Raw genomic sequence first — 24581 nt, forward strand, 5'->3', positions numbered from 1 at the left:
TTTTATTTACTGAATTGACTCCACCTTGATTTCTGTAAGATAAAAGATTGCGCTAGCAGTAACTCACGGTCTTTTTTCTTTTCTTTTTTTCCAGGTCCAGGACCTTGTGTTCAACCTGCACATGATCCTCTCCGACACAGTCAAGATGAAGGAGCACCAGGAAGATCCTGAGATGCTGATAGATCTCATGTACAGGTACAGAATACACACACACACTCAAGCAAACACCTTTTGATCACCTACAAATGTATTTCTGCACTGCGATCATTGTCACCTAGTTGTTTGTGTGTGTGTGTGTGTGTCTTTGATTTCACGTCTCCAGGATTGCGAAGGGTTACCAGACGTCACCAGACCTGCGGCTCACGTGGCTTCAGAACATGGCTGGAAAACACTCCGAGAGGAACAACCACGCCGAGGCTGCTCAGTGTCTGGTGCACAGTGCTGCTCTGGTGGCAGAATACCTGAGCATGCTGGAGGACCGCAAGTATCTGCCTGTGGGCTGCGTCACCTTCCAGGTAAGGAGAGCACCGGATACACGTCATGCGTGTTCACATGCCCGGCAATAGAAATGTCCGCTGACGTGTGTGTGTGTGTGCGTGTGTGTGTGCTTGTATTGTTCTTCTTGTTATTCCTCCATGTGTATAGAATGTTTCCTCCAACGTGCTGGAGGAATCTGCAGTGTCCGACGATGTGGTGTCACCAGATGAGGAGGGCATTTGCTCAGGGAAGTACTTCACTGAGATCGGCTTCGTGGGACTCCTGGAGCAGGCTGCTGCCTCTTTCTCCATGGTGAGGAGTGGAGAAGGATCGATGGGAGATTAGATGGATGGACGTTGGTGTAGAGGATGTAGTCAGGAGTTCTCTCACCAAACAAATGAAGTCACTGCGTTGTGTTCATTCATTCTAAATCTTCTTGTAAACAAAGAGTAATGAATGTAAGGCTGTAGTTAGACGTGTGTGTAACTTTTCCAGTGATCCTAATTCAGGCCTTTTTAAGTCAAATATAAATCTATAAATTTAAGCTGAGGTGTTGTTATTGTTGGATGAGTGACTGTGCCGTACTGACATTTGTCTGGATCGCCCTTCCAGGCGGGGATGTATGAGGCGGTGAACGAAGTGTACAAGGTACTGATTCCCATCCATGAAGCCAACCGGGACGCAAAGAAGCTAGCCACCATTCATGGTAAACTACAGGAAGCCTTTGCCAAAATTGTGCATCAGGTAAACAAACACACACACACACATACACCACACACACACACACACAAACACAAAGTAGAACTCGTCTTCCACACCAGGCTCCAGCAGCTTGAAGTGTGAAGCTGACACTGAATAAGAACCAAATTAGTTTGTTTTTAATTTATCTCTCTGACATAGATTAGATTTTTTGGGTTTTCCATTGTGAGCCTCTTGCTATGAAAAGATCACATCTGGGTTACATTAGGTTGATTGATTTGTTCCCTCCTTTGTAAATTCAGTAATATGGATCAAGTGTTCAAACAGCATTGAATGTTCCAAGATCATAACTCAATAGGAACACCCCAAAACCCCTTACTGCCACAGTCACATGAACGCTTTGCACAGGTGCACATGTATTACATCGCTCACCTGTTTGGTGCGTGTGGAGGGGTTACGTTTCTTCCAGCAGGATTTTAGGATAGAGAAATGTGACAAAAGCAACGGTGTTCTTCTAAATATGTCTTCAAACAAATAATGCAGTAGCACCACCAAACTCAACTGGAAATATCGTGGAACTATAGTCATGTTGCCTAGCCTTCACACAAACACAGCTTTGCATGGATGTATTATTTTTGGCATTTTATTTTTATAAACATTTTATGTTTATTTATTTATATATACTTTGTCGGAGATCTTTCATGCTAAGTATGAAACAGGATGCGTGAGGCGTGGGAAGAGACTCTTGTTGTGGTTTTTCTTAAAGGCCAGTTGTGTGACTCATAACTACGATGTCAAGTTGCGGGCAACTGCACAAAGCCAAGACAGAGAGTTAATATTCATGATATAAGGATATGTGTATATATATATATGTTGTGTGTGTTTGTCAGAGGTCAGTTGTTCTCCACTGCAGCTCGTCACCTGGGTTAGTTTCAAAGAGTCCATGCTCCTTGCTGTAACGTCACTGTGTGTGCGGATGCCACACTGTTCTGTGTGTGTTGTCGTTCACTTGTCCTGTATTCTCTTTGTCACACAGAGTACTGGCTGGGAGGTAGGTGGCTAAACAGTTCCTGCTTGGCCCTGCTCGTGTTGTTTATCTCTTTGTCGTTTTTTTTTAATTTACTCATCTTTTTTTATTTGCTAGCCGCGGGCATTCTGTTGCTCTCTTTGCTTTTTTGTGACATACAGCCATTAACATCTGCAGACAATGTCAACTGTCTGCTCCCCCTGCTGCTGGGGGGGGGGGGGACACCTGCTGTGCAAGCAGCAACACCCTCGTCTTTCCCTCCCTCTCTCTCTCTCTCTCTCCTCCCTCCCTCTTCACGTGCGAGAGAGGAGCTCGCTCTCATAACGCGACCGCGTCGGCCCGGCTGTGCATGGGGAGCCACAGTGTGTGAATGCATCACGATCCGCACTCTTCCTGTCTTCCATCTCTCCTGTCTGTCTGCTGGTGCGTCGGTCAGAACACGCTCGTTGACCGACGACCTCTGCTGTCACACTTCATCTCATCTTCACCCACAGGGCTCGATTTCAGTGCATCTGTTAGCCCCGCCCCCCTGCTCTAGCCATTGGCCATTAAATACTTGCTTTGTGTCGAAGCTGGAACCAAATTCCTGAGGCAGGTTTCTCTTTTTACCAAGAGGGTTCAACTCACAGTAATCTCAGGATTACTTGATTTATCCCTTTTTTGATTTTGATTAGTTCTTATTCCTTTAATAGTTGAAACTAAATCGACCCCTGGTATCGTTTCATCCATTCTGTGCTGTTGTTAACAGCATTCACCTCTTAGTTGTCGTGGTTTGTTGCATGAGGCGGACGGAGCTCTCCGTGTTCCTTTTGGAAAGCGCACTGAGAGTGCATGTTGTGTTCCTGACAGTCGTGGATCTGTTTGTTCTCACTTTGTTTTTCCTCTTTTTTTTTGTCACAACTGTCTGCCTTTGCATGGTTTGGATCCTCCTCAATGACTTCATGTTCTTTTTCAAAATCAATGGAGATATCTATCTGTTGTGTGTTAGTTTGTGTTGTTTTTGAAATTCTCTGGAGGAAGCCAATCCTCATTAAAATGTGTTCTGTTTTCTCCTTTTTGATTTCCCTGGTTGCCGACCCTTCCTTCCCACTTTACTTAATTGTGTCTTGTGGTAAGTTCCTCAGTTTTCAGGGCCTCACATGTTTGCTTCAACTTATTTTCAATGAGCAGTTGTAGTAAAAATACGAGATGGATTTTTAAGATTTGCAGTTAGCAAGAGGGTTTATGAAAAGATCTTTTACTAGAGGTAACATGCCGACCTGCGCAGCTTGTCCACAGCTTCTCCCTTTCTCATGTTACACACACACACACACTCACACACACACATACACACACACTCTCTCGTTCACTCCCACCTGTACATTTGTATCAGTCCTGCTGTGTTTTCTGACTTTAATGAACTTCAGGCTGAAATGGTTTTCCTGATGTCTGAGGGGAAACATTCACAGCTTCTGGAGTTGATGGCCATTTTTTCCATCTGTTCTTCCTAAAATGTCACAGAGTGGTTGAGTGTAGGCATCCGTGTGAAGTAGTTGTGGGCATTTTTGTTTCTTTTGTTTTCTGTCGCTGCTCATGACTCCTGTGACTGATTATTGCAATATAAGGCTGCTTTTGTAGCATACTTTCTCTATTGCTGAAAGCAGGTGAAACGCATTCATTAAACATATGTACGTATATGCTCGGCAAACTCTAGAAAGTTAGAGTTGATTTCAATTGATTCTATCATATTCCTATTTGGTCGTATCTGTTCCACCTGTTCATGACGTGAATATTCTGCTGACTGGTAAATGCTTATTTTAGAATAGTTTTTCCTGTTGCTGTTTGGCCCTCTGCCCTCTGTGTACTGTACACTTTGTCGAGGTGGAAAAACTGTCAAATTTCTTCAGTGAATGCTAATATGTCATACCAGCCTGTTACTGTGTGACTGTGGTTACTGTCGGCTCAATGTGTGGATGATAATCTCCAGGTTGCTGACTTCCTCTCGGCTGCTTTCTATCTGACACATTACATACATTATTACTATACATTGTATAAGCTACAACAAACACTGTATCTCAGTCTGGTTAACTGATTTGGACAACGTCTTATTAAAAGTTAGATCTTATTTTGACAGTCTGGAGTGTAATAAAGCCGTTCTTGTGTGAGTTTCATTTCTGTCCTGGCTCAGCACTAACGTTGATCTCCCTCTGCTGGCAGGATGGAAAGAGGATGTTTGGTACGTACTTCAGAGTTGGAATTTATGGCTCAAAGTTTGGTGACTTGGACGAGCAGGAGTTTGTGTACAAAGAGCCGGCCATCACGAAGCTGGCGGAGATTTCTCACAGGCTGGAGGTAAAGTCCACCATGACGCCTCTTCTCCTGTAACACCACTCGTCCTACACGTCCTCCTAGCCAGGTGTGCGGTTACTCATGAGGTGCTGTGCTTCTCAGGGTTTCTATGGAGAGCGATTTGGAGAGGAGCAGGTAGAAGTCATCAAGGACTCTAACCCAGTGGACAAGTGCAAGCTGGACCCAAACAAGGTTGGTGTTGAGCAGAATGTACATGTGAACGCAGTTTACAGTGATTTCATTCAAAGCTTTAGTCTGAGGATCCATCTTCAACCGAGGGAACGCCATCTAAGACCTCAACCAACGATGCGTTGTCATTTCTGTAGGCGTTCATCCAGATCACATACGTGGAGCCGTACTTCGACACGTACGAGATGAAGGACCGCATCACTTACTTTGACAAGAACTACAATTTGCGGCGTTTCGTCTACTGCACCCCCTTCACTCTGGATGGCCGGGCCCACGGGGACCTGCACGAGCAGTTCAAACGCAAGACCATCCTCACCACCTCCCACGCGTTCCCCTACATCAAGACCCGCATCAACATCATCCACAAGGAGGAGGTGGGGGGAACACGTTCACACACAGCAACTGACCTGCAGAAGCTTTTCCATTCTTTTTTTTATACCTGTTTTAGTTTCTCTTGATTGTTTTTCTCAGACAGCCAACAAAACCATTAATAAAGATTTTGCATTTTTATCTCCAGCTGTGGGAGGATGATATTCTGAAAATGAGGTGTTTTATCCAACTCTTGAGACCGCTCGTATCCGTCACTTTGCAGATTATATCCACACCCATCGAGGTGGCAATAGAAGACATGCAGAAGAAGACTCAGGAGCTGGCTTTCGCCACCCACCAGGACCCTGCTGACGCCAAGATGCTACAGATGGTCCTACAGGGGTCAGTGGGCACCACTGTCAACCAGGTAATGGTTTAAGATGTCACATGTCTGTGCGATAAGATAAAAGAGCATTATCAAAGTATTTCTTAGCATAAGTAGAGTTGTAGAGGAATCGTCATGTCTGTTGTCCTCAGGGTCCTTTGGAGGTGGCTCAGGTGTTCCTGTCGGATATTCCCAGTGACCCCAAGCTGTACAGACACCACAATAAGCTACGGCTCTGCTTCAAAGACTTCACAAAGAGGTACGGGCTGTGAACGGTGAATCCACAAGGGCAACATAACAGAGAGACGCAACATTTGACACCAAATTATAAGAAAACAAGCTCTAAGTTATTGTTCCGTATGTCAAAATAATGAGAAAACTACGTTTAACTACAATTATAGTTAAACCTTAAAATGTCCAGATGCCTTAATAAGCCTCACTACAACGATTCTCCATCTACAGTAGCAAGACAAAGTATCGTACAGAGTCTAAATGCCAGTTATGTTTTGTCTGCCAAAGGTGTGAAGACGCCCTGCGTAAGAATAAGAGCCTGATTGGTCCGGACCAGAAGGAGTACCAGAGGGAGCTGGAGAGGAACTATCACCGGCTGAAGGAGGCGCTTCAGCCCCTCATTAACAGGAAGATCCCACAGCTTTATAAACCTGTGCTTCAGGTCAACTCCCACAGGTAGGGCTGGACTGTGTGTGTGTGTGTGTGTGTGTGTGTGTGTGTGTGTGTGTGTGTGTGTGTGTGTGTGTGTGTGTGTGTGTGTGTGTGTGTGTGTGAGAGAGAGAGAGAATAATACAAGGTGTCAAAATTATTAAAAGTTTGTAAATCAATGTAGCCACAATCGGGCCCTTTAAGGTAGAGTATGTAGGAATTTCTTAAAAAAACAATGCATGGACTTACGTTATGTGAAGGTCCCTTTAAGTGTTGTCAGACAAAGTCCAAAGGCGCTGTGGGACAGCAGGGGTCAGATGAAGAAGATAATGTGTAGATTCACAACCCAAACCGTGTGCACGCACAAAGACATAAATATGCTGACCCTTCTGTTCGTCACTGACTGTGTCGGGTCGGTCAGGTCCTTCAACATCAGAAGAGCCGTCGTTACTCACGGTGGCCACGTTCAACGGTGGCTTTCTGTAGTATGACAAACTGTCACTTTTCTCTACCTTTTTTCCCACATGCTATACTATGACATTTAAAAAAAAAAACTTTTTTAAACATACTATATGTTGCCTTTACTCCAAATGCTTACGATATCTTTTTTGATATACTTTACTAAGACTTTTTATGACAATACTATTCTGATATGCTGTATGACTTTTTAGAAGATGTACTACACCATGACTTTTTTACGACATATGTTTTCATCACAGACTTTATGGTGGTATCTTGCAATCAGTCTATAGTTAATGTAAGTCAGTGTTTTGCTGATGTAACCGGTTAGAACTCAAAGTTGCGATGACTTCCTTAAATGTATGGAAAGAGTCTTAAAAAGTATGAATCTAAACTTAAAGGATTCCTGCATATACCCTGCAATCGTTTTGGATGTGAACTTAAATGAGTCTTTGTTTTTGCTTCTTCAATAATCACGCAGCAAACGGACAGCTTGACAAGGTAGCTCAGGACTTTCAGACTACATCTTGTGATCCTTTTGTTTTAGTGTCTTTGTGTTATTTTCTAAAGGACCTTTTAGTACTCCTAGCTTCAGTCTTGCTATTCTCACAAGTGAATTCCCCGAGTCACTTCCTTGTTCAATGAAAACATCCGATATTTCTGTCTTAATGAAAACATCTTTTTTTTTTTTCTTCTTGTTTCAGAGATTCCTTCAGCAGAATAAGTCTTCGCAAGCTTGACATTTGAAGATAAAGAAGAATACACACACACGCACCAGAAATTGCAATATTAATTTATTATTCTCGATTGTAAATAGGAGTCTCTTGAAGGTTGGTCAGTTTTTTCGGAGAGCATGTCAAAAGAAAGGCTCAAAGTGTTGCAGCTTGGTACGTCATTCCAGTGTCTTAATGTGTTTACAGTCAGAGGGACATTCAAGTGGATCTTAAAGCGATGCCTCGGCATTTACAATTTTTCTTTGCTGGCCATTTGTCACATAAGGGGACACGTCTGTATACGTCTCTATGCTACCACTACAAATGTACTAACGTTAACCTCCACAGTCTGCTGAACACAAAGGATGCTCTGCGGTCCCTTTATTGGTTAGTCAAAGTGCCAAAAAACCACTTTTTTCCTGCTGATTTTTGACAGGTGTCTAATGATGTACTGTCAAAAATCTCTATTCAGTTTCATGTGTGCACTTTTTTATTATGGTGTAGCAATGCATTTTACATTGTGATTCAATTGGGGGGGGAGGGGAAAAAAAGGTACCATTATTTATCATACTTTATCATTTTTATTTGAAAGAACGTTTTAAAGTTAGGTACTTTAAACATCCTTGTATTATTTTATGTTTTGTTTATTTAAAATATTTTACTAAATAAATATTTTAATGTTGACTTTGGTGTACAGGCGTAATGTTTGTGTTGGCTGTGAATGAGTATCACCAGATGAAGGTAAAAACTTTATTGCTTCAGAATTGAACCTGACGACAACAATAATAGACTTACAGCTGGAATGAGTTTAAAGGAGACAACAGACAACTTAATGATCATTCATGTGTATGATTCATAGTGAGTATTAATCACTAAGATCAATCAGAACCAATTCAATCCCTGAAACCATGATTGGACACAAACACTGCTGTTGAACCTGAGACAATGTCACCATTACTGAATATTTTCACATGATCAAACAAAGCTATGTAATAAACACTGAAGCACAAAACAAACCCTTAATAGTAACATGATTATTTGTGTGTTCATAGGGACAAAATCCTTTTGTGATATCTTCTAAAATGTATGTTCTTGTTTTGGCTGATTGTGATTGAGATGCTGGTCTCTAAAGGGAGAGGGCAGTCTGTTTATTCACTCACACAGTCAAAGCATTTAGTCTCTTATTGTTCACACACTGGACGTATGAAGATAGTAAACAATCACATCGACACCATCGGATGTGAGCGATCCTGGACCTGCTTACTTTAGTCTCAAATCTGTCTCTGTGCACGTCTGATTGCTGCTCAATCGTTTTGTCCTAAAATAACTTCTTAACTGATCCCCTTCTTTAAAGAGTAGTACAACAGAACTGAATGCGTTCTGCCTCACTGAGCACAGATTTGACCCTTTCTTCTCTTAATTATGTTTCATTAAGCTTTCATGATATGTACCTGATAGTTGACTAAAGAAATATACATTTTATGGTTTAAATATCTTCACTCTAGATTTGGATCCCCAAAAGGCTGTAATGTAGAACCTTTGCATATATATAAGTGTGTTTAATGTAAAGATATGCCAGTGTAAGAGTCGTAGCATAGAGGACTTGCATGTCATGCTTCAGATGTATTAAAAAAAGGCTTCAGTGCAAAACAGAAACTCTGAAGTTCTTATTGGAGGAAAAAGTTCTCTTCATAACTGCAGCGTATTGTTCTGACCCCATGAAGCACATTTTGTATTGCTTTGAGTTGAGTAATCTATTCCAAACATGCTCAGCACTGACAGTCTCTTGACAATATAAATTCATTTTAGAAAAAGACAGTCCATTTTCAAATACAATTTTAGCTCAAAAGTAATTTTCCAAATTGTAAAATATTTGAGCAAGTTATAGACGAGAGAGATAATAAACAGAAAGCAAAAAGACCGATCACTGTGCTTAACAGAGAAAGGGGCTAAAGCAATCCCGCCACACAGAAGATTTAATTCCCACTTGACTGAATATTTCTAAAACCTAAACAGGCTCGTGAACATCTGAGGTGAGCTCAGGTGCTGATATGGCAGCCACTGAATGTGTCTGGGTGTTTCTCTACAAAGAGTCTTTCTGCCCCCCCCCAGTCATGTCAGTGTTGGGGTCCAGGCATCCGTCTGTAGAACAGCAGGTACGGTGTTGATGAAGAGGAGGTCTCAGGAGAGCAGGCTCGCAGGAACTCTTCCTCCTCAAACAAACGCACCTCAGAGTCGTCAAACAGCAGCCACTTGCCCTCATAATCGAGGAGGCTGTCCAACGCCTGCACCCCTCCACAGGAAGTGGTGGATGCCTCCTGTCCTGCTTCACTACTCTGGCTGTTGGCGGGTTTCCTCCGTTTGGACCCCTCTGATCCACTGTTGGCTGCTTTCTCGGTGTGTTTGCCGTTGCTCCCGAGCTCACAGCTGGACCGACTCCTCTGGCCGCCCAACAGTCCGACTCCACCCTCCGACTGCTTCTTTCCTCCCATTTTGCTGCTCGCCAAACTCGCTCCTCTCCGTCCCCTCGCTCTCAGGCTGAAAGACACCTCTCCGTCATCGTAGTCCGGCAATTCAGCTTTCACGTGGGCTCCCTCTTTATTCTCCTCTTCCGCCTCCTCCTCCGCCTCTTTTTGGTCCCACAGCGTCACATCTTTCAGATCAGACATGCGGACGTAGGCGGTGTAGTGGCCGCTGCTGATGGTGACGCCGCTGTGCATGACCACGGCAAACAGCTGGTAGCGTTGACCCTTGGTGGACGAGGAGCCGGTGCACCACTCCTCCAGAGACAAGGTCAGAGGGGTCTGTAGGGGGGTGTTCACTTTGGACAGACCTGCATACGGGTCCAAGCTACGAAGACAGGAAACAGGGGGAGGAGTTAGGATCTGTGACGGGACCATGACACTGTATTCAATTGAGAATTTAGGTGAAACCTTTCCTGTTTACAGTGTGTAAAGTTGTAAAAAAGTCATAGTATAGTAAGTTATAAGGTTTAGTGTGTCATAAAAAGCCATTGTATGCCGTTTTTTTAGTAAAAGTACAGAGTGTCATAAAAAAGTATATAAAAAGTCATAGTTTAAACAATTTTCAAAAATGTCATAGTATATATATATATATCCAATTTGCACAGATATGACAACATTGTTTCCCAAAGAATCTTGAATATCTCAGCCAAACAAAGCTAATCATTCATCAACGAATCAAAAACATTTTATGCTAAGTGTCGTATTTAAAGTCTCGTCTCAAATTAACCGTTTGAAGTAAACAGATAATGTAAAAAGTCATTCAATTCTGCGCTCGCAGCACAACTAGGAAGCGACGATTGACTCGCCTGAGACCAACAGTCATGTGACCAAAACTTTGAGAGACTTCGACTGAACTGCTGCTGACATCATTGAAGAGAGGAGAGGCTGGAAGTAGAGGCTGTCCACATGTACATAGTTCTATGTACATAACACGTGGAGCCTACACCGGTACCACTTGTACAAATGTTGGATGTATACATTCCAGTGTTTTCCCATTTTTGTAAAATAAATGATCATAGAAATTCAACTTGTGTTCTTTCTTTATGATTTATGGCAACTGGTATACTGCACTAAACACCACACACATGTATCGTCTACTTGCCTTGATTAAATGTGTTGCTTTTTTTTTTTATGTAAGCACTTTGAGATTTAATAAGTAGTCTATAAAGTTTATTAATATTATTATAATCATTGTTATATTTGATCAGATATTGCTCAAGTTTTAGATGTGGAGAAATAAAGGATCCACTTCACACTGACTGACTGACGGCATGAAATATTCCAGAAACTCCAGAACCTCATCACTTATGATCGACCGTTTCAACACAATTGCATTGATAGGCAACAGCCTGGGCTCATGTTTACTTCCTGTCAGCTGATGTCATTCACACACACTGCAAATTGGACCCTTATGGAATGTTTATGTTTGCATCTGTGAAATCCTCCATAAATCAGCTAAATCATGAGCCTCTGGACGATTTGTGTGTATTTTGACAGACAAATGCATGACTACAGGTTCATTTAAAAAGAAACACCTTCCACCCGTTTCCTTTATGTGACGGGTCAATGTTACCGGCGTTAGTAGTTGCAGCCCTACTATAATTAATCTACAATATTTTGTAAGAAATTACTGAAGGATAGCAGACAGAAAACTGAGTGAAATGACAATAAATGTGCTCAAAAGTCATCAACTCACTCCAAGCTGTTGGCAGAGAAGCGCTTCAGGTGGATGGTGATGACTTCGGGAGTTTTGTCAAACAGCAGACTCCTCTCGGCCTCGGTGTAATGGTGACACGTCTCACAGAAGTACTTGTCCTCCCCAACGATGCGCTCCACCGACGCAAACTGAGCGATCGCCCACTTCAGAGTCTTCAGCTCTGGTTTGGGATCAGGAGAAACTGGGAAGAGAGAAGATATCAACTCATCATGATCCGGGACTTTGAAAAGCGTTGTTGTACCGACAGCTGTTTAAAGTAAGAGTCCTGACCCCTAGAGAGCTCGTCCGGGCTGCTGGGTTCCTCGTCGAGCACCGGGACACTGATGTCTTGGAAGTCTTCTCTCCTTTCCGTGAAGCTCTCACACTCCAGACAGCGAGTCCTCAAAACCAGCTGGCCCTGGAACAGGTGCTCCATCAAGTCCAGGCCCTCTGGGTAGAAGAGGAACAGCTGCATTTAATGCCTGAAGTCACATTGATACTGATGCTTGTACAGGGCAGAGGCTAAATGAACAGGAATACGTTTATGAGATTTCATATTCTTCATTTCCTGCACCTGGCTAAATAGATCCCTCATATTAAATTCCTCTCATAGTAATGTCATACCCTGAAGCTTCGCTGCCTCCTCCTCGTCAGCCATCTTTGGAGGCGACGTCTCTTCGCTGGTCTTCTCGTTGGGACTTCTCTCGTCAGTCGGCTCGTCCTCCGGCTCCGGTTTGTTTTGGTTCTTCACGGAGCTGATCTTTCCCACGCTGAGGAACTTGGAGAAGATACTCGGCTGTTTCCCTGAACGCCTCAGCCAGTTCAGCTTCGACCTCTTCTTTCCTTTCCCCTCTGCTTCTTTAGACGCCTTGTCACCTTTCCCCTCACAATCGCTGCCTTTCTCCTCCGCCCCGTTTAGCTTCTTCATCTTTTCATCCTCGGCCTCTCCGTCTTTCACCGTAACGTCACTGAAGGACTTCCTTTTGGAGCGGGTGAAGGGCTTATTAACCTCGGCATCAGATTTCTTAGACTTGACAGGTTTGGGCTTCTTCTTGGCGTTCCCCACTTCAGTGTCACTCTTCCTCTTGCCGCTGAGTTGGCCGTCCTCTTCTGGGGGAGTTTGGGATTCTGTCGCCGAGCTGCCGTCCTCAAGTTTAACCTCCGTCTCATTGGCATCGCTCTCCGACTCCTGCTCCTTCCTGATGGTGTCACAAGCCTCTTGGATATATCCCAGGATGCACTGCAGCACCTCTTGGGCATCATGCTGAAGATAGCCTTCATACATGGGGTTCAGCAGCCTGCAACCCACACAGAGCGCTCACAATTAGTTCACTGATGGGAATATATATATATATATATATATATATATATATATATATATATATATATATATATATATATATATATATATATATATATATATATATATATATATATATATATTAAAAAATACATTTTAATAATTGATCCAACTGTTTAAAGGACTACTCAAAATATAACATTTGCTTGTTTCAGCCTTAGAAATGTTCTTTGGGGTTTTTGACTGTTGCTCAAATGAAATACATAATTTAATACCAGTTCAGGTTTGTCAACATGGAATTTTGCAAACACACAACTTGCTTGTGATTTTTACTGAACAGTGAATGCATAGTTTTGTCCTACATTACTCATTACGTTGTGTAGAAATAAGCTCATTTGGACAGCCATGATGAAGATCAGCACATCATCACCTGAGTGTGTGGAGTATCCTCCGAGGCGGTGTAGCGAGCTCTCCTTCACTGAAGCTGTCGGGGTTCAACAGGAAGCTGGACTGCAGCTGCTCCGCTGATGTTATGAGACTGTTGAAGCTCCCGAGGAGCTCGATCTGAGCCGGCAATGCCTCAGCGGCAACTTCTGACTGCTGAGAAATAAAATACAAACTAAAGAATGAATCGCATAAAAAGATTTTTAGAATTGGAGCTTTGTATCTCGTATATCAGATCCACTTAAAGGAATTCTTTTGAATTTGTGATGTCGATTAAATAGGTTAATTTCGAAAGCTATTGTTTACAAATGTAAGTTTTGTAAAATAAAATTGAATCACATTGTTATTGCACTAACCTCTTGGCTTTGATGCGTTTCTTCCTTGGGTTTGTCTTTTCTTTTAGACAGGGTGTAGAGTTTCTTTATTCCCTCTCTGAGCCCCGGGCAGTAGTACAGCACCTGCAGCAGCAAGCACACAGAAATCATCTTCATGCTCGTCACAAACAAATCACACACTGGGATCACTTTGCCTGACAAATACTGAAGCTATGACATTGCTATATTTGTTTTATTGTCTGTGAGTGATAACAATTACAACAGGGTTTCTGTAGGGTTCACAAAGTTAAACTACAAACCTTTAAAGACATTATAATACGATAGTGTTTCACTGTCTCTCCAGCCAAAGCATGAAAGATATCCATGAAAACCAGAATGGGTGATAAGGCCTTTGAATGAATTATTTACCAACTGCTTCAATTCGTTGACATTTATAATCACATTTGTGTGTACCTCCCAGCAGTAATCCTGATATCATTATTAACCTAGACCTAGACGAGCAGCAGGAAATGGACAGATGAACCACTTCAAAATAACTTATTACAAATCATCCACATGACTTTTATACAAGGTCCGTGGTCTGAAATAGTAATGTTGTGGATTATCAAGCCAATATTTGCTTAAATCACAAACAAAAACATGGTATAACTTAAGTTACTGCATACGGCAGGCTGACATTATTTCAGAAGTGAAATCTTAAACTGAATTGAACCTTTTTTTTTTTAATCCTTTAAAGTGGGCGGCTACCTGAATGTACACAATAATAACACAAGTAGTGAAGTAATACAAAAGTGAAAAGTTTCCTGCTTTCATACTGCATAAGAGCTCGGCTTATTGTCTAGCCAGTGGCCTAAATGAAGACAACACATATTGTATTGTATGTTCTTCCTTCAACAAAGAGGAAAAAAAAAAAAATTCTTATTCCAAACAAGAGATGTTTGGAATAATAAGTGCTCTCCACTCAGCCCTCACTCATCTAGAAAACAACACCACCTACAACAGAATGTTGTTTGTTGATTTAGGTCAGCACAAGACAATCACCCCCATGAAACTGGTAAACTTAGCACGCTGGGCTTCAGTACCTCACTCTGCAACTGGTTATTAGACTTCCTCACAAAGAGACCCCAGCCCCTCCTCCACTGGAGGACTTCACACAGAAAGGAAATCAACAACCTTGCACAGTGTTGCTCAGAGAACAACCTACTCATCAACGTCTGTAAAACCAAGGAGTTGATTGTTGATTTTAGAAAAAAAAAAAAGGAGACGAAGACGCACACCCCTGTCTACATCGATGGAGCTGAGGGGGAGCAAGTAAGCAGTCTCAAGTTCCCGAGGATCAGCATCACAAACAACCTGACATGGTCCTCACACACCTCCATCCTGGTGAAGAAAGCTCATAAACAGCCGTATTTCTTAAGGAATCTTAAGAAGGCAAAGTTCACTTGCCATGTTATTGTCAACTTTTACAGAGGAGCAATAGAAAGCATCCTGACTGCAAACATCACAGACTGCTATGGGATGTGCACAGCCCAGCCCAGGAGGGCTCTACAGCGGGTGATTAAAACCACCCAGAACATCATTGGTACCCATCTAACAAGCATCAGTGATATTGGTGAGAAGAGGAGCCTGCGAAGAGCTGAAGTGATATTAAACGACAAAACCCAGCCCAACCACAGTTGTGCGTCTGGAAAGAGATTCAAGTATCAGCTGCCAAACCACTAGACTTGAACCCTCTGGCTGTGAGACTCCTTAATAATATATATATATATATATATATATGTTTTGTCTGTGGTGAGAAGGACCCACCTGTAAAATACTGTTCAAATAGCAGGTGTTGCCCAAGTTGTTGAAACCCACAAATGGCACCAAGCCGTCTCTCTTGTCACATGACAGGAGAAGGCCGGGTGAGGCTGGACATGGAGAAGGACCGGGGACCTGATCGCAGCTGCTGAACAGTGAAGAAAACAGTTTGAAGTTAAAAGAAACATCATAACTTACTAGTTACTTGTTTGATTCTTGCAGTTTAACAAGGGCTGGACAATATAGTTACAACCATTATCCTCTGTTGTACAATACTTTAAAACAAACTCTTAACATGTACATAACCAAACATGACTAATTGGCAAATTTCCCAGATAAATCACACGTTCACAAACAGAGACCCACCTCGCCTCAGGCTCCACTTGTTCAACTGTTTTGGGCTCATCTGCTTGAGGTTCAGAGAAGTCCAGAGCCCGTTTAGTGTCTTTCTTGTGGAGGAACTTCAGAGACAGTTTACTCCTCTTGATGGGGCTCCCCGGCGCCGCCGCCTTCTCACCCTGCAAACCCGGCATCTTTATCACTGCTAACGTTGCGTCTTTTTCTCTTCACAGAGATGCAACAGCGCACCTCACTGGAAAGAAAAGGGAAAACAGAACTGAATTTCAGTGGGCGCCATCAGAGTTTAACGAGACCGAAAGTGAACTACGCCCTGCGTTTGGTTGTAGTTACGTAACGCTAACTCACTACAACCAAACTAGCTAACGGTGATGGAGACATGCCCGGTTCAACCGAATGAACAACGAGTTATATAACATGTTAACGTTAGCCGACTAACGTACCGGTGGCTCTCTTATTAGCGCTGCCTCGCTCAACATTTGAAATAGAGCCGTTTACATGAGCAACCGTTATCTGGTTTGCGTTAGGAGTTAGCTAGGACGTAGCAAATAGGGCACAATAAACAACACAGAGACAAAACTGGGTCAAACGGTGTGGTGGAGGTGGAGTAAAAAGGCAGCGCGCAGTCTTTTTTAACAGTTCGCTTAAACAACACTAACTTTGAAAATCCCTACATTGTCTACAGCGCGTGTACGCTCACCTGAATTAGTCATGCCAGGTCGAAGTCTACTATATTTCGCGGAGTATCCGGTAAATACGAATGTTTGGGGATTCAGACGGTGCGGCAGAAGTTGGCGCTTTTTCCTGACGGAAGACCGGAAGACCCACAGGCAGCTATACCGCCGGTGAAACGGCGACACGACATCAAAACATCCGGCAAAAACGTCCAAATATATATATATAAACGTATTTCAGACGTATGGGTAACGCTTGTAAATTAGCGTGTGCGTTTGTAAAAATATATAACCAGAAATAGTTGCTTTTAAGATCTCAGGCTTAGATTAAGTCACCTAATTAATATAGGCCCCCATGGCTGAAGCACTTTTTGTAGTCCTTTATCTTTGTAGTCCTTTATCAAACTGACCGAGTTACAGTGAATAACACCGGCAGTGGGAGATTATTCTTTCAAAAAAATAAAAAAGTGAGAAAGTTGAAAATGATTCCTGCACATGATATTTAATGAAGAGTCAGATTAAGATACAACTACAAATGGAAAAACTTTGTGAAGGCGTTGTAATTGCAGTTTTGCTCATAACCTAATACTTTTGTAGCTTTACAAAGTCAAATTTTGGATGCAGGACTTTTACTTGAAAGTATACTTTTAAATTCTCGTATGGCTACTTAATTAAAGGAAATTAATAATGTACTACTTCCACCAACTGCTCAATTGCTTCCTCAGCAAACAACGAACAAAGACACTTTTCATTTCATTTTAAATGCCATTTTAAAAGGGAACTGGCCGATAACATATTTGTAGCCTTCTCCAAGAGTGGTAGTTGATTAATGGGAAACTGTTTACGTGTCTAAAACACTGCATAAACTACAGATAACAGTTTTGATACTAATTATCATATTCTGACCAAAGCAGTGTACAGAGAATGAGGCATGTTTTCTGCAATTCTGATTTACAGAGTAGCAGCGGCCTTCTGTTGAAAAAGGTCACTGATAATCAATTCAATGTATTTAAAAGTATGAACAAATTAACCAGCAAAAAATATCTATCATTAATCTCGATACGGAGCACTACATGGTGTAACGGTTCGAACACCTTCTCTTGGATTTTTTTTTTGTCTTAAAAATATATATTGAAAAAATATATACATAAACATGAGGTCTGTCTTATCCACACACATGGTATATATTTTGGCATATAAGTAGCCATATATATATATATATATTGCATTTACAGAAAATTGTATTTTGCGACTGTAAACACAAAGATGGTTAGACCTGGTGTGAGGGCCTACTTGGCCACTATTTCTAAATTAGGCCTGTATGGCGCTGGAGGAAAAAGGTAAAATGCATTCACAAGGAACAGGCAGAAGTTTGGTTTACCACGTTACAGGACTTTTCGGACTTTATTTTAAAAATGATAAACGGGAATGTATGTATTTCGCCTGACTTGACAAAAGTCATTTTCGAGGAACTCAACCTCAAAAAACAATTTGTGTATGTTTTAATTACTGAGACACGTGTCACAACACTTGCTCTTCGCTATACTTTAGGAAGACATTTATTTTACATAAACATAAAACAGCTCGTCTCCGGTTAGAAACGGTTGTTTTGGAGGCAATGTCCACCTTCAACTGACAGGGGGCAACATTGTACACGTAAACGGAGGTGGAAGTGTCGAGCATCATTCCCTCCTCCACCGGAGCATCTCTTCATCTGACAGTCAGCAGAGGCTATCCTTCCACGATTTTAACGGTAAGATACTATTTACCATTTTTCGGCTTTTTCTACGCGATTCAGATAAACTCAAATCAGCTCGAAAGGGTGACCGCAAGAGCGCTTTATTTCATCTGTGTTTCGGCTCATCTGCATCAGTTGTAGTGTGTTGATTTCAATATAGGAGCTTACGGAGTGGTGTTGCTGGCGTGCGTGTTCATCATACGGGGAGGATCGCAGCGATTGCACGCAGAGCAAAATACTAAAGCAAGGACAGGTGTGTCGTTTCCTTTCACACACCCAGTACAGGCATTTGATGGCATATACGACGTAGAGGCTATGCGGGACGAGCCGCCGCTGCAGCTGCAGAGTGGCTGCTTGGTCAGCAGCAAGGATGTGTCGATGGACATGGGCTAACCTACTGTGCCCCAGCTTCCGGAACCACTCTATTGATTTTTTGGCTTGGTGATCAAGTGATGTTGCAGCAAGGCTGCTGATACAGTAGTGAACGTTGGGACTTTCTGTGGGGCTGTTAGCCTTGTGGTGGTGATGGAGCTTATACAGCATGAACTCACCATCACCGTCCTCAGAATATGTTATCTTTGCAATCAAACAGCTTCAAACAGTGCATTTCTTGCACTCAATGTACCAGAAACCCATACCTCATTTACACTGGGTTGGAATTATCTTAAAGCCCACACAATAATGTTTAACAAATAATTGCCTTATGAAATAGATTTCATTACAGATGTGATAACCAGCGGGGAATGTTTCCAGATGTAACACTGGTGGGGAGGTGTTATGTTCTCCCGCATCCCATCTAAAGCCTAACCAGGGGATGCATTATAAAGAGGGATTACTGTGTCTCACCTCCCCCATCACCTCCTGATAACATCATCTTCTTAAGGGGGAGCCTTTTTTTGTTGTTGCATATACTCTGAACAAGGCAGAGCATGCCACCCATGTCCTGAACTATGTGAAATCAACACAAGGCTTTGTTTTTCATTGGCTATTACATTACACAACACAGTGGAGGAAACAGGATTGTTTTGAGAAATGAAATGGTGGCGGAATTGTACTCTCCCTGAAATGTATTCCCGAAGGCCCCATTGAGGGAGTTTTCTTTTTCTATTTTCAGATGACACAAAACAAGAAGAAAAACTGCCCTCATTTTTAATGCAAATATTTCAGAAATACCGCCTCATATTAGCCCACCCAAGAATTTAACCCCTAACCTGTCGGAGTAATGAGGGCCATTCTCCATGTAAGCAATGGAGTTGGCCTTTATCAAGGCAGGCTTTGTCCCAGGAGGCACAGAGCTCTCACGGCCAGAGCAGCAGAGGTTGAGCGGTGTGGCAGCTCAGAGTCCTGGCCCATGACATGAAACACCCCCCCCTCTGCAGCCTCCACCCACCTTCTCTCCCAGGAGGGGATCACTGGAGGGAAAATGAAAGCATGTTGAGCGACAGGCAATGGTGCACTCCAAGAATGAGAGGCATGTCCTGAAGTCTACTTTAGTTTACCTCTCAACAACAAACCTCTCTGTACACAAAAGCGCACCTTCTTCTTTGCAGACCTGCAGGGTGTGGCAACACTATTAAACCATTTCATTACAACAAACAAACAGTATGAAATGTTAATTAATGAGCTTTAGCAGTGCTGGCAGGTGGATTTTGTTACCTTTGGACAGAACCGAGCTAGCCATTTCCACCTGCTTTCAGCCTTCCGTGCTAAGCTAAGTTAGCCATGCAGGGAATCTTAGCATTGAAGAAGCTGAAATCAGCAAATGCTGGACAATTTTGATAAATAATTAACTTTTAATGATTCACTGATAGTTGTAATTGTTGAGACATTTTTTGTCTCTTGTCTAATTCATAAAAAAACGAGGCAATGTCTAAATGTTATCACAGGTTATGGCCTCAGTTTGGACATGGAAGTGATTTTTCCCTTTCCGATCGTTTCATTTGAGATTTTTTAGAGGCTGAAAGGGTTAAAAAAAATACAGCAACTCACAAGATTAATCAACTTTTTCAGCCTTTCAATGTCTGCGAGCACCAAGATAAACTCATTTAAGGCTGTTTTTGCCATGAAGACTGTTATTGCTTTGCTCTCCCATCTGCTAGTGTACTTATTATTTTCACTGAAAGTCCCGGCAGACATCTCACACAGGCTCTGTTCAGGCGAGAGAGTACATTTGTGTGTGTGTGTGTGTGTGTGTGTGTCAGTAAAAGGGGGTTAATGAGATCCTTTATGAGTGTACGCATGTGTGCGTAACCTCGCATGCATATGTGCATGTATCAGATCAGATTAGGAGGATTTCTCCCTCGCTCCCTCTGCATAGAGAGACTCCCATTTGATGCATGCTGACGAGGTGGGTGTATCCAGCCCAGCCGCTCTGATGTTAGGAAGCAGTAACTCTTCCATCCTACTCAGTCTGCTCTCTACTCTCCCTGTTTCAGCCGGTCGGTCTGCCCTCTAGCGTAGGACTCACCACCTTTTCACTCACCACTCTTCATCACCATCCAGGATACATTCACACAAACCTACGCAGGTAGACAGAACACTGTCCCAGTGGACTGAAGAGTTTGGCTGATAGACACAGATGTATGTAAATTACCTTGGAAAGTGCTAGAAAGTGGGGATCTGTGGTGGTGCTGTTGAAGCTGAAGTCCCCCACCCCCCACCCCCCCACTACGTTTTTTTTTGTCCCAAAGGATACCACACACAGCCGCAGAGGTAAGGGAAGGATAGATGTGGTCTGCACTTTCTGCGCTCTCATTCTTTCTTTCTCAGCTGTTTCTTGTGTGCCTCCTTTCTCATCCTCTCATGTCACTCTACAGTTATTGATTTATTCCTTCTTTTATTTTCATTCGGTTTACCCTTCATGTGCTACTATCCTGTGTTCTATGTTTCCATTTTCTTTTCTCTCTGTCTGCTCGTCATTTTAATGTCATTTCTGGAACTGAATCTACATTTTTAAAACCAGCACACACACACACACACACACACACACACACACACACATACAGTATATATATATTCCAGCCATGCTGTGAGGACTCCAGCTGTTATCATCTCTCTCTCTGTATGCTGATGTATATTGTTCTTCTTGCATCTGTGTGGTAATCAGATGCTAGAAGCGAGGCATGCATGTAGATATTTGTATACACGTATGTAAAAAACATACCGTCAAAGGGAATCACTCTCTCTCTTTATCGTTATCGGTTTGTCTTCTACGGCTCTCTGCACTGCTTGATCCCTTCTCTGAAACATTTCGTCAGCTGGACCAAGTTTCAGTCAAATTCCCTCCTGGCCTGACTAATGTCTTTCAGCTGGAGCCTGACTCGTGCACACATTCACACGATCACGATACACACTGTAGAAAGCACGGTGGTTAGGCAGTGGAGAGAGCTGAGAAGAAATAGCAAGTGATGGTTGTTATTTAGAGTGATCATATATGCAACTTTTGCATGGTTGCTTCTTGGCGCTATGCATACATTCACTCTGCATCTTTGCTTCGCTTGCCATCCCCTCGGTTTCTACCTCTCACTGTCCCTAATGCAAAACCTCCCTGTCTCTCTCCATCTCTGCTCTTTTACGGTCTGTATCCTGAGTTAGTCTTGGTCACTGCTCTGCCGGCCTGCCACAAAGCATTGTTCATGGTTGGTTGGCTAACCGCAGCTGCACAACATTAAGGCGTTCCTGTTACATGGGGCATGTTTACAGGGTGTCACGTCGTGTGTGTGTGACTGTGTTCTGTGCTGCATTCACTGACATTAGGATCAATCCATGCTCAGGTTAAAGGGCACATTGTTATTCATGCACACATACCCTGTTCTCCAAGATTTGGCTGACCCGCATGTATGGTCCCCCGCTGTATGTGTGTGTGTGTTTATCTTTGCATATGTGTGTGTGTGTGTGTGTGTCAGCGTGATTTCCTTGGAAGTGCAGAGAGGTGACTCATACACTCACATGCTGGTGGCTGTTAGGTGCATTCTCTGTAAAGATGCCATGATGTGTGATTTGCTAATAGGCACCGTCTGATGAAACCGTGGATCTGTGAAATGTCAACTTTTCAGGAAATGAAAACAAGCAAGACCGCGTCCTTTTTTTAAAAACTCGCCAACCATGAATTTTTAAGGTTGTTGAGTAAGATCTGAGAAGGTTCTCTAATCCCAAATCTCATAGCATTTTCTAACACATTGAGGAGCGTGTCATCCTTTAATTAGAGTTGAAAAATTAAAATAAGCTAATGTTTGCGTTGTATTAACAACATTAAAATGATACGTTTGTGTTGAAAACTGAAGAGTGGCCTCAGGGACTGCAATGTCTGTCCGTCCACGACTTTGGTCCAGACCGAAAAAGATGTTTGATGGATGGCTATACAATTTGGTACAGACATCCATGTCCCCCTCAGGATGAACTGTAACTACTGTAATGATCCCCTGACCTTTCATCTTGTGCCATCATCAGGTCAGATTTTATAAACAAATAAAACATCTGCAAAACTAACGACATTCCCATCAGCCTCAGTTGTACTTTGTGTTTAGTGCAAATTAGCAATTAACATGCTGACGTGCTAAACTAAGCTGGTGAACATTGTAAACTTTATACCTAATAAACATTAGCATATTAGTATCGTCAATGTCAGCATGCCGATGTTAGCGTTCAGCTCAAAGCATTGTTGATCAAATTGCCAACAGAAGGGAAAACAAAGAGGATCTTCTGGGGTAAATTAAATGTCATGAATATTCAGATAGTCCACTTTGGTCCTGCAGTGGAAATCAGACCATTAGGGACCAAGCCTTAGGTAGAACTGTATAGGAAAGGCTTAGCAGCTTAATCTGATGGAAAGTGTATTGATGCACAGAAACGGACACACACACACACACACACACACACACACACTGGGCCCACCCAGAATCTGTAGCCACTCCAGTGAGCATCTTAGGATGGCTGCTCTGATTCAGAGCGAGGCACGGTACACTTGCTTCTTTCTGAACAACTAAACATGCTTTGCCTTTCTCCCGTCGCCACCACACCGAATAAACTCCGGTTCTGAGTTTGCGTGATTATCACGATAATAATTATTCTAATTCGTTATCAACTGTCAAGCTGAGAAACAACACACAACCATATGGCAGACGACACGATTCCTTTACACAAACATTGTAGTGATGAGTGTGTGATGAGTGTGTGATGAGTGTGTGTCTGGCGCGTCTGCACCAGTGTTACAGGTTGTTTTCTCACTGAGCGAGATGGGCGGTAACGTGCGTGGTGTGTGTGTCTGTGTGTAAAGTTGGCCGGGGCCGGTTGATGCCAGCCTGTGCTCTGTCTGGACTGGCCGAGTGCCCGGCGCTCCCGTGCGGCTCATGTCCTCCAGACTTTCACATCCACCGACTCCTCCTAAGGCTTCTCTGAACCTGTAAATGCTTTTGTTGGCCCACACAGCGGGAGTGTGTTCGCTCAGACATGTGTGTGCCGAGTTGATAGCTGAAAGGGATAAAGGTGCTCATTTTCTTACTGAACCAAATAATCCCCTACACAGGCAAAACAAAGTGACTGTGAGCTTTCAAAAACACTTTCTTGCAAGTGTGCTTGAGTTCCAGCCTTGCAGGGCGACGCTATAGGCTGGATTTTGTTATTGTTTTATCTCCGCAGTATTTCTAGTTTAAAAAAAAGAAGATGTTCTTTTATTGAACAAGTGATAGAGGCTGGGCTAAGGAGCTTTAGGGCTTCTTAGCCGTGCTGTGGGAGGGAGAGGGACTCCCTAAACTCTCTGTCTGTCAGTCAAAGAAGCCAAAAAACCCTCGCTGAGAACACACAGATACATGAGAGCCAGGAGTCAGCAGGCTCACACACACACGCACACACACACACACACACACACACACCAGCTGAGCGAACGCCTAGGGCTATCACTACTAATCTCATTCTCTGTTGACACACTATTCCTCAGCTGTGCCATGCTTTCACAGCTCTGTCTCTCTCCATCTTGGTATCCTAAAGCTAGAGGTGTGTTCCCTCCTATCACTGTCAGCAGAAGGGTGAGTTCACACCGCGCTGTAGGTGTGCTTTGTGCCTGCAGCACATCTGCTCTGCAAACCACAGCTTCCCACAGACTGCATGCCTTTAAGAAACAGTGGGACTTTGCAGAAGTTTAGATGAAGTGGCTCTGTGGTCGTCAGGATGGTGTTTTAGCGGTGGGTAGAAGTGGGAGGAGATTCTCTAAGTCAGCTATTTCCTTAGATTACACAGCTCGAGTGAATACATTTAGAACAAATTGATTTCAACCCAGTGTCAATTTACTTTATCTTACAGCTTTTTCTATAATTTATATTTCTTTTCTATGGACCACATGTCTGGCACAAGTGTACCATTATAAATATATGGATTCAGAGAAAGTGTGAAACTTAAATTTAACTTTGACAAAATGAAGAGTTTGTAGACATCAGCACTTTGCATCCTGACAATTCATGAGTTTGTTGTG

At 42.8% G+C, this 24581-nt stretch overlaps 3 protein-coding genes across 9 annotated transcripts in view; 2 read left to right on the forward strand and 1 right to left on the reverse strand.

Annotated features, from left to right (window-relative positions):
• The window catches only part of dock7 (dedicator of cytokinesis 7), a 45336-nt gene extending 37426 nt beyond the window's left edge, over positions 1–7910 (forward strand). For 2 of the 4 annotated variants that reach the window (XM_076088337.1, XM_076088339.1), the window contains 12 exons: positions 95–195; positions 323–515; positions 646–789; positions 1090–1221; positions 2213–2227; positions 4409–4534; positions 4634–4723; positions 4858–5094; positions 5313–5456; positions 5567–5673; positions 5934–6101; positions 7238–7910. In XM_076088337.1, coding sequence (XP_075944452.1) covers positions 95–195; positions 323–515; positions 646–789; positions 1090–1221; positions 2213–2227; positions 4409–4534; positions 4634–4723; positions 4858–5094; positions 5313–5456; positions 5567–5673; positions 5934–6101; positions 7238–7280 — 1500 coding nt within the window. In that variant the 3' untranslated portion in view covers positions 7281–7910. Of the gene's footprint in view, positions 1–94; positions 196–322; positions 516–645; positions 790–1089; positions 1222–2212; positions 2228–4399; positions 4535–4633; positions 4724–4857; positions 5095–5312; positions 5457–5566; positions 5674–5933; positions 6102–7237 lie in introns of all 4 variants that reach the window. The other 2 variants (XM_076088338.1, XM_076088340.1) reach the window with 1 other exon arrangement.
• A 72-nt stretch (positions 7911–7982) lies between these two features.
• On the reverse strand, positions 7983–20739 carry usp1 (ubiquitin specific peptidase 1). 4 transcript variants are annotated; one of them, XM_076088348.1, is made up of 9 exons: positions 19327–20739; positions 15713–15938; positions 15353–15494; positions 13568–13669; positions 13198–13367; positions 12092–12765; positions 11759–11917; positions 11468–11669; positions 7983–10096 (listed from the first exon to the last, which is right to left on the reverse strand). In XM_076088348.1, the coding sequence occupies exons 2-9, from the start codon at positions 15877–15879 to the stop codon at positions 9364–9366; spliced, it is 2349 nt and encodes a 782-aa protein (XP_075944463.1). In that variant the 5' UTR covers positions 15880–15938; positions 19327–20739; the 3' UTR covers positions 7983–9363. The 4 variants fall into 4 exon arrangements, with proteins under 4 accessions (XP_075944463.1, XP_075944464.1, XP_075944465.1 ...); XM_076088349.1 differs by lacking the exon at positions 19327–20739 and adding an exon at positions 16714–16730; XM_076088350.1 differs by lacking the exon at positions 19327–20739 and adding an exon at positions 16404–16556 and having other exon boundaries at positions 15353–15491.
• Positions 18105–24581, forward strand: part of kank4 (KN motif and ankyrin repeat domains 4) — a 64923-nt gene continuing 58446 nt past the window's right edge. The window contains exon 1 of the mRNA XM_076088342.1: positions 18105–18130. The gene's annotated coding sequence lies outside the window, so the exon portion shown is untranslated. The remainder of the gene's footprint in view (positions 18131–24581) is intronic.

This window comes from Anarhichas minor, unplaced genomic scaffold (assembly GCF_050575085.1).
Source record: "Anarhichas minor isolate MPS153535 unplaced genomic scaffold, ASM5057508v1 ptg000010l, whole genome shotgun sequence".
NCBI lineage: Eukaryota > Metazoa > Chordata > Actinopteri > Perciformes > Anarhichadidae > Anarhichas > Anarhichas minor.

Excerpts from the sequence above, each read along its gene's own strand:
- usp1 (XM_076088348.1), bottom strand. The coding sequence starts at position 15,879 with ATGCCGGGTTTGCAGGGTGAGAAGGCGGCGGCGCCGGGGAGCCCCATC. Across the intron at positions 13,368-13,567 it reads AAACGCATCAAAGCCAAGAG|CAGTCAGAAGTTGCCGCTGA; the intron begins GTTAGTGCAATA and ends TTTATTTCTCAG. Across the intron at positions 12,766-13,197 it reads AGGATACTCCACACACTCAG|GCTGCTGAACCCCATGTATG; the intron begins GTGATGATGTGC and ends TGTGGGTTGCAG.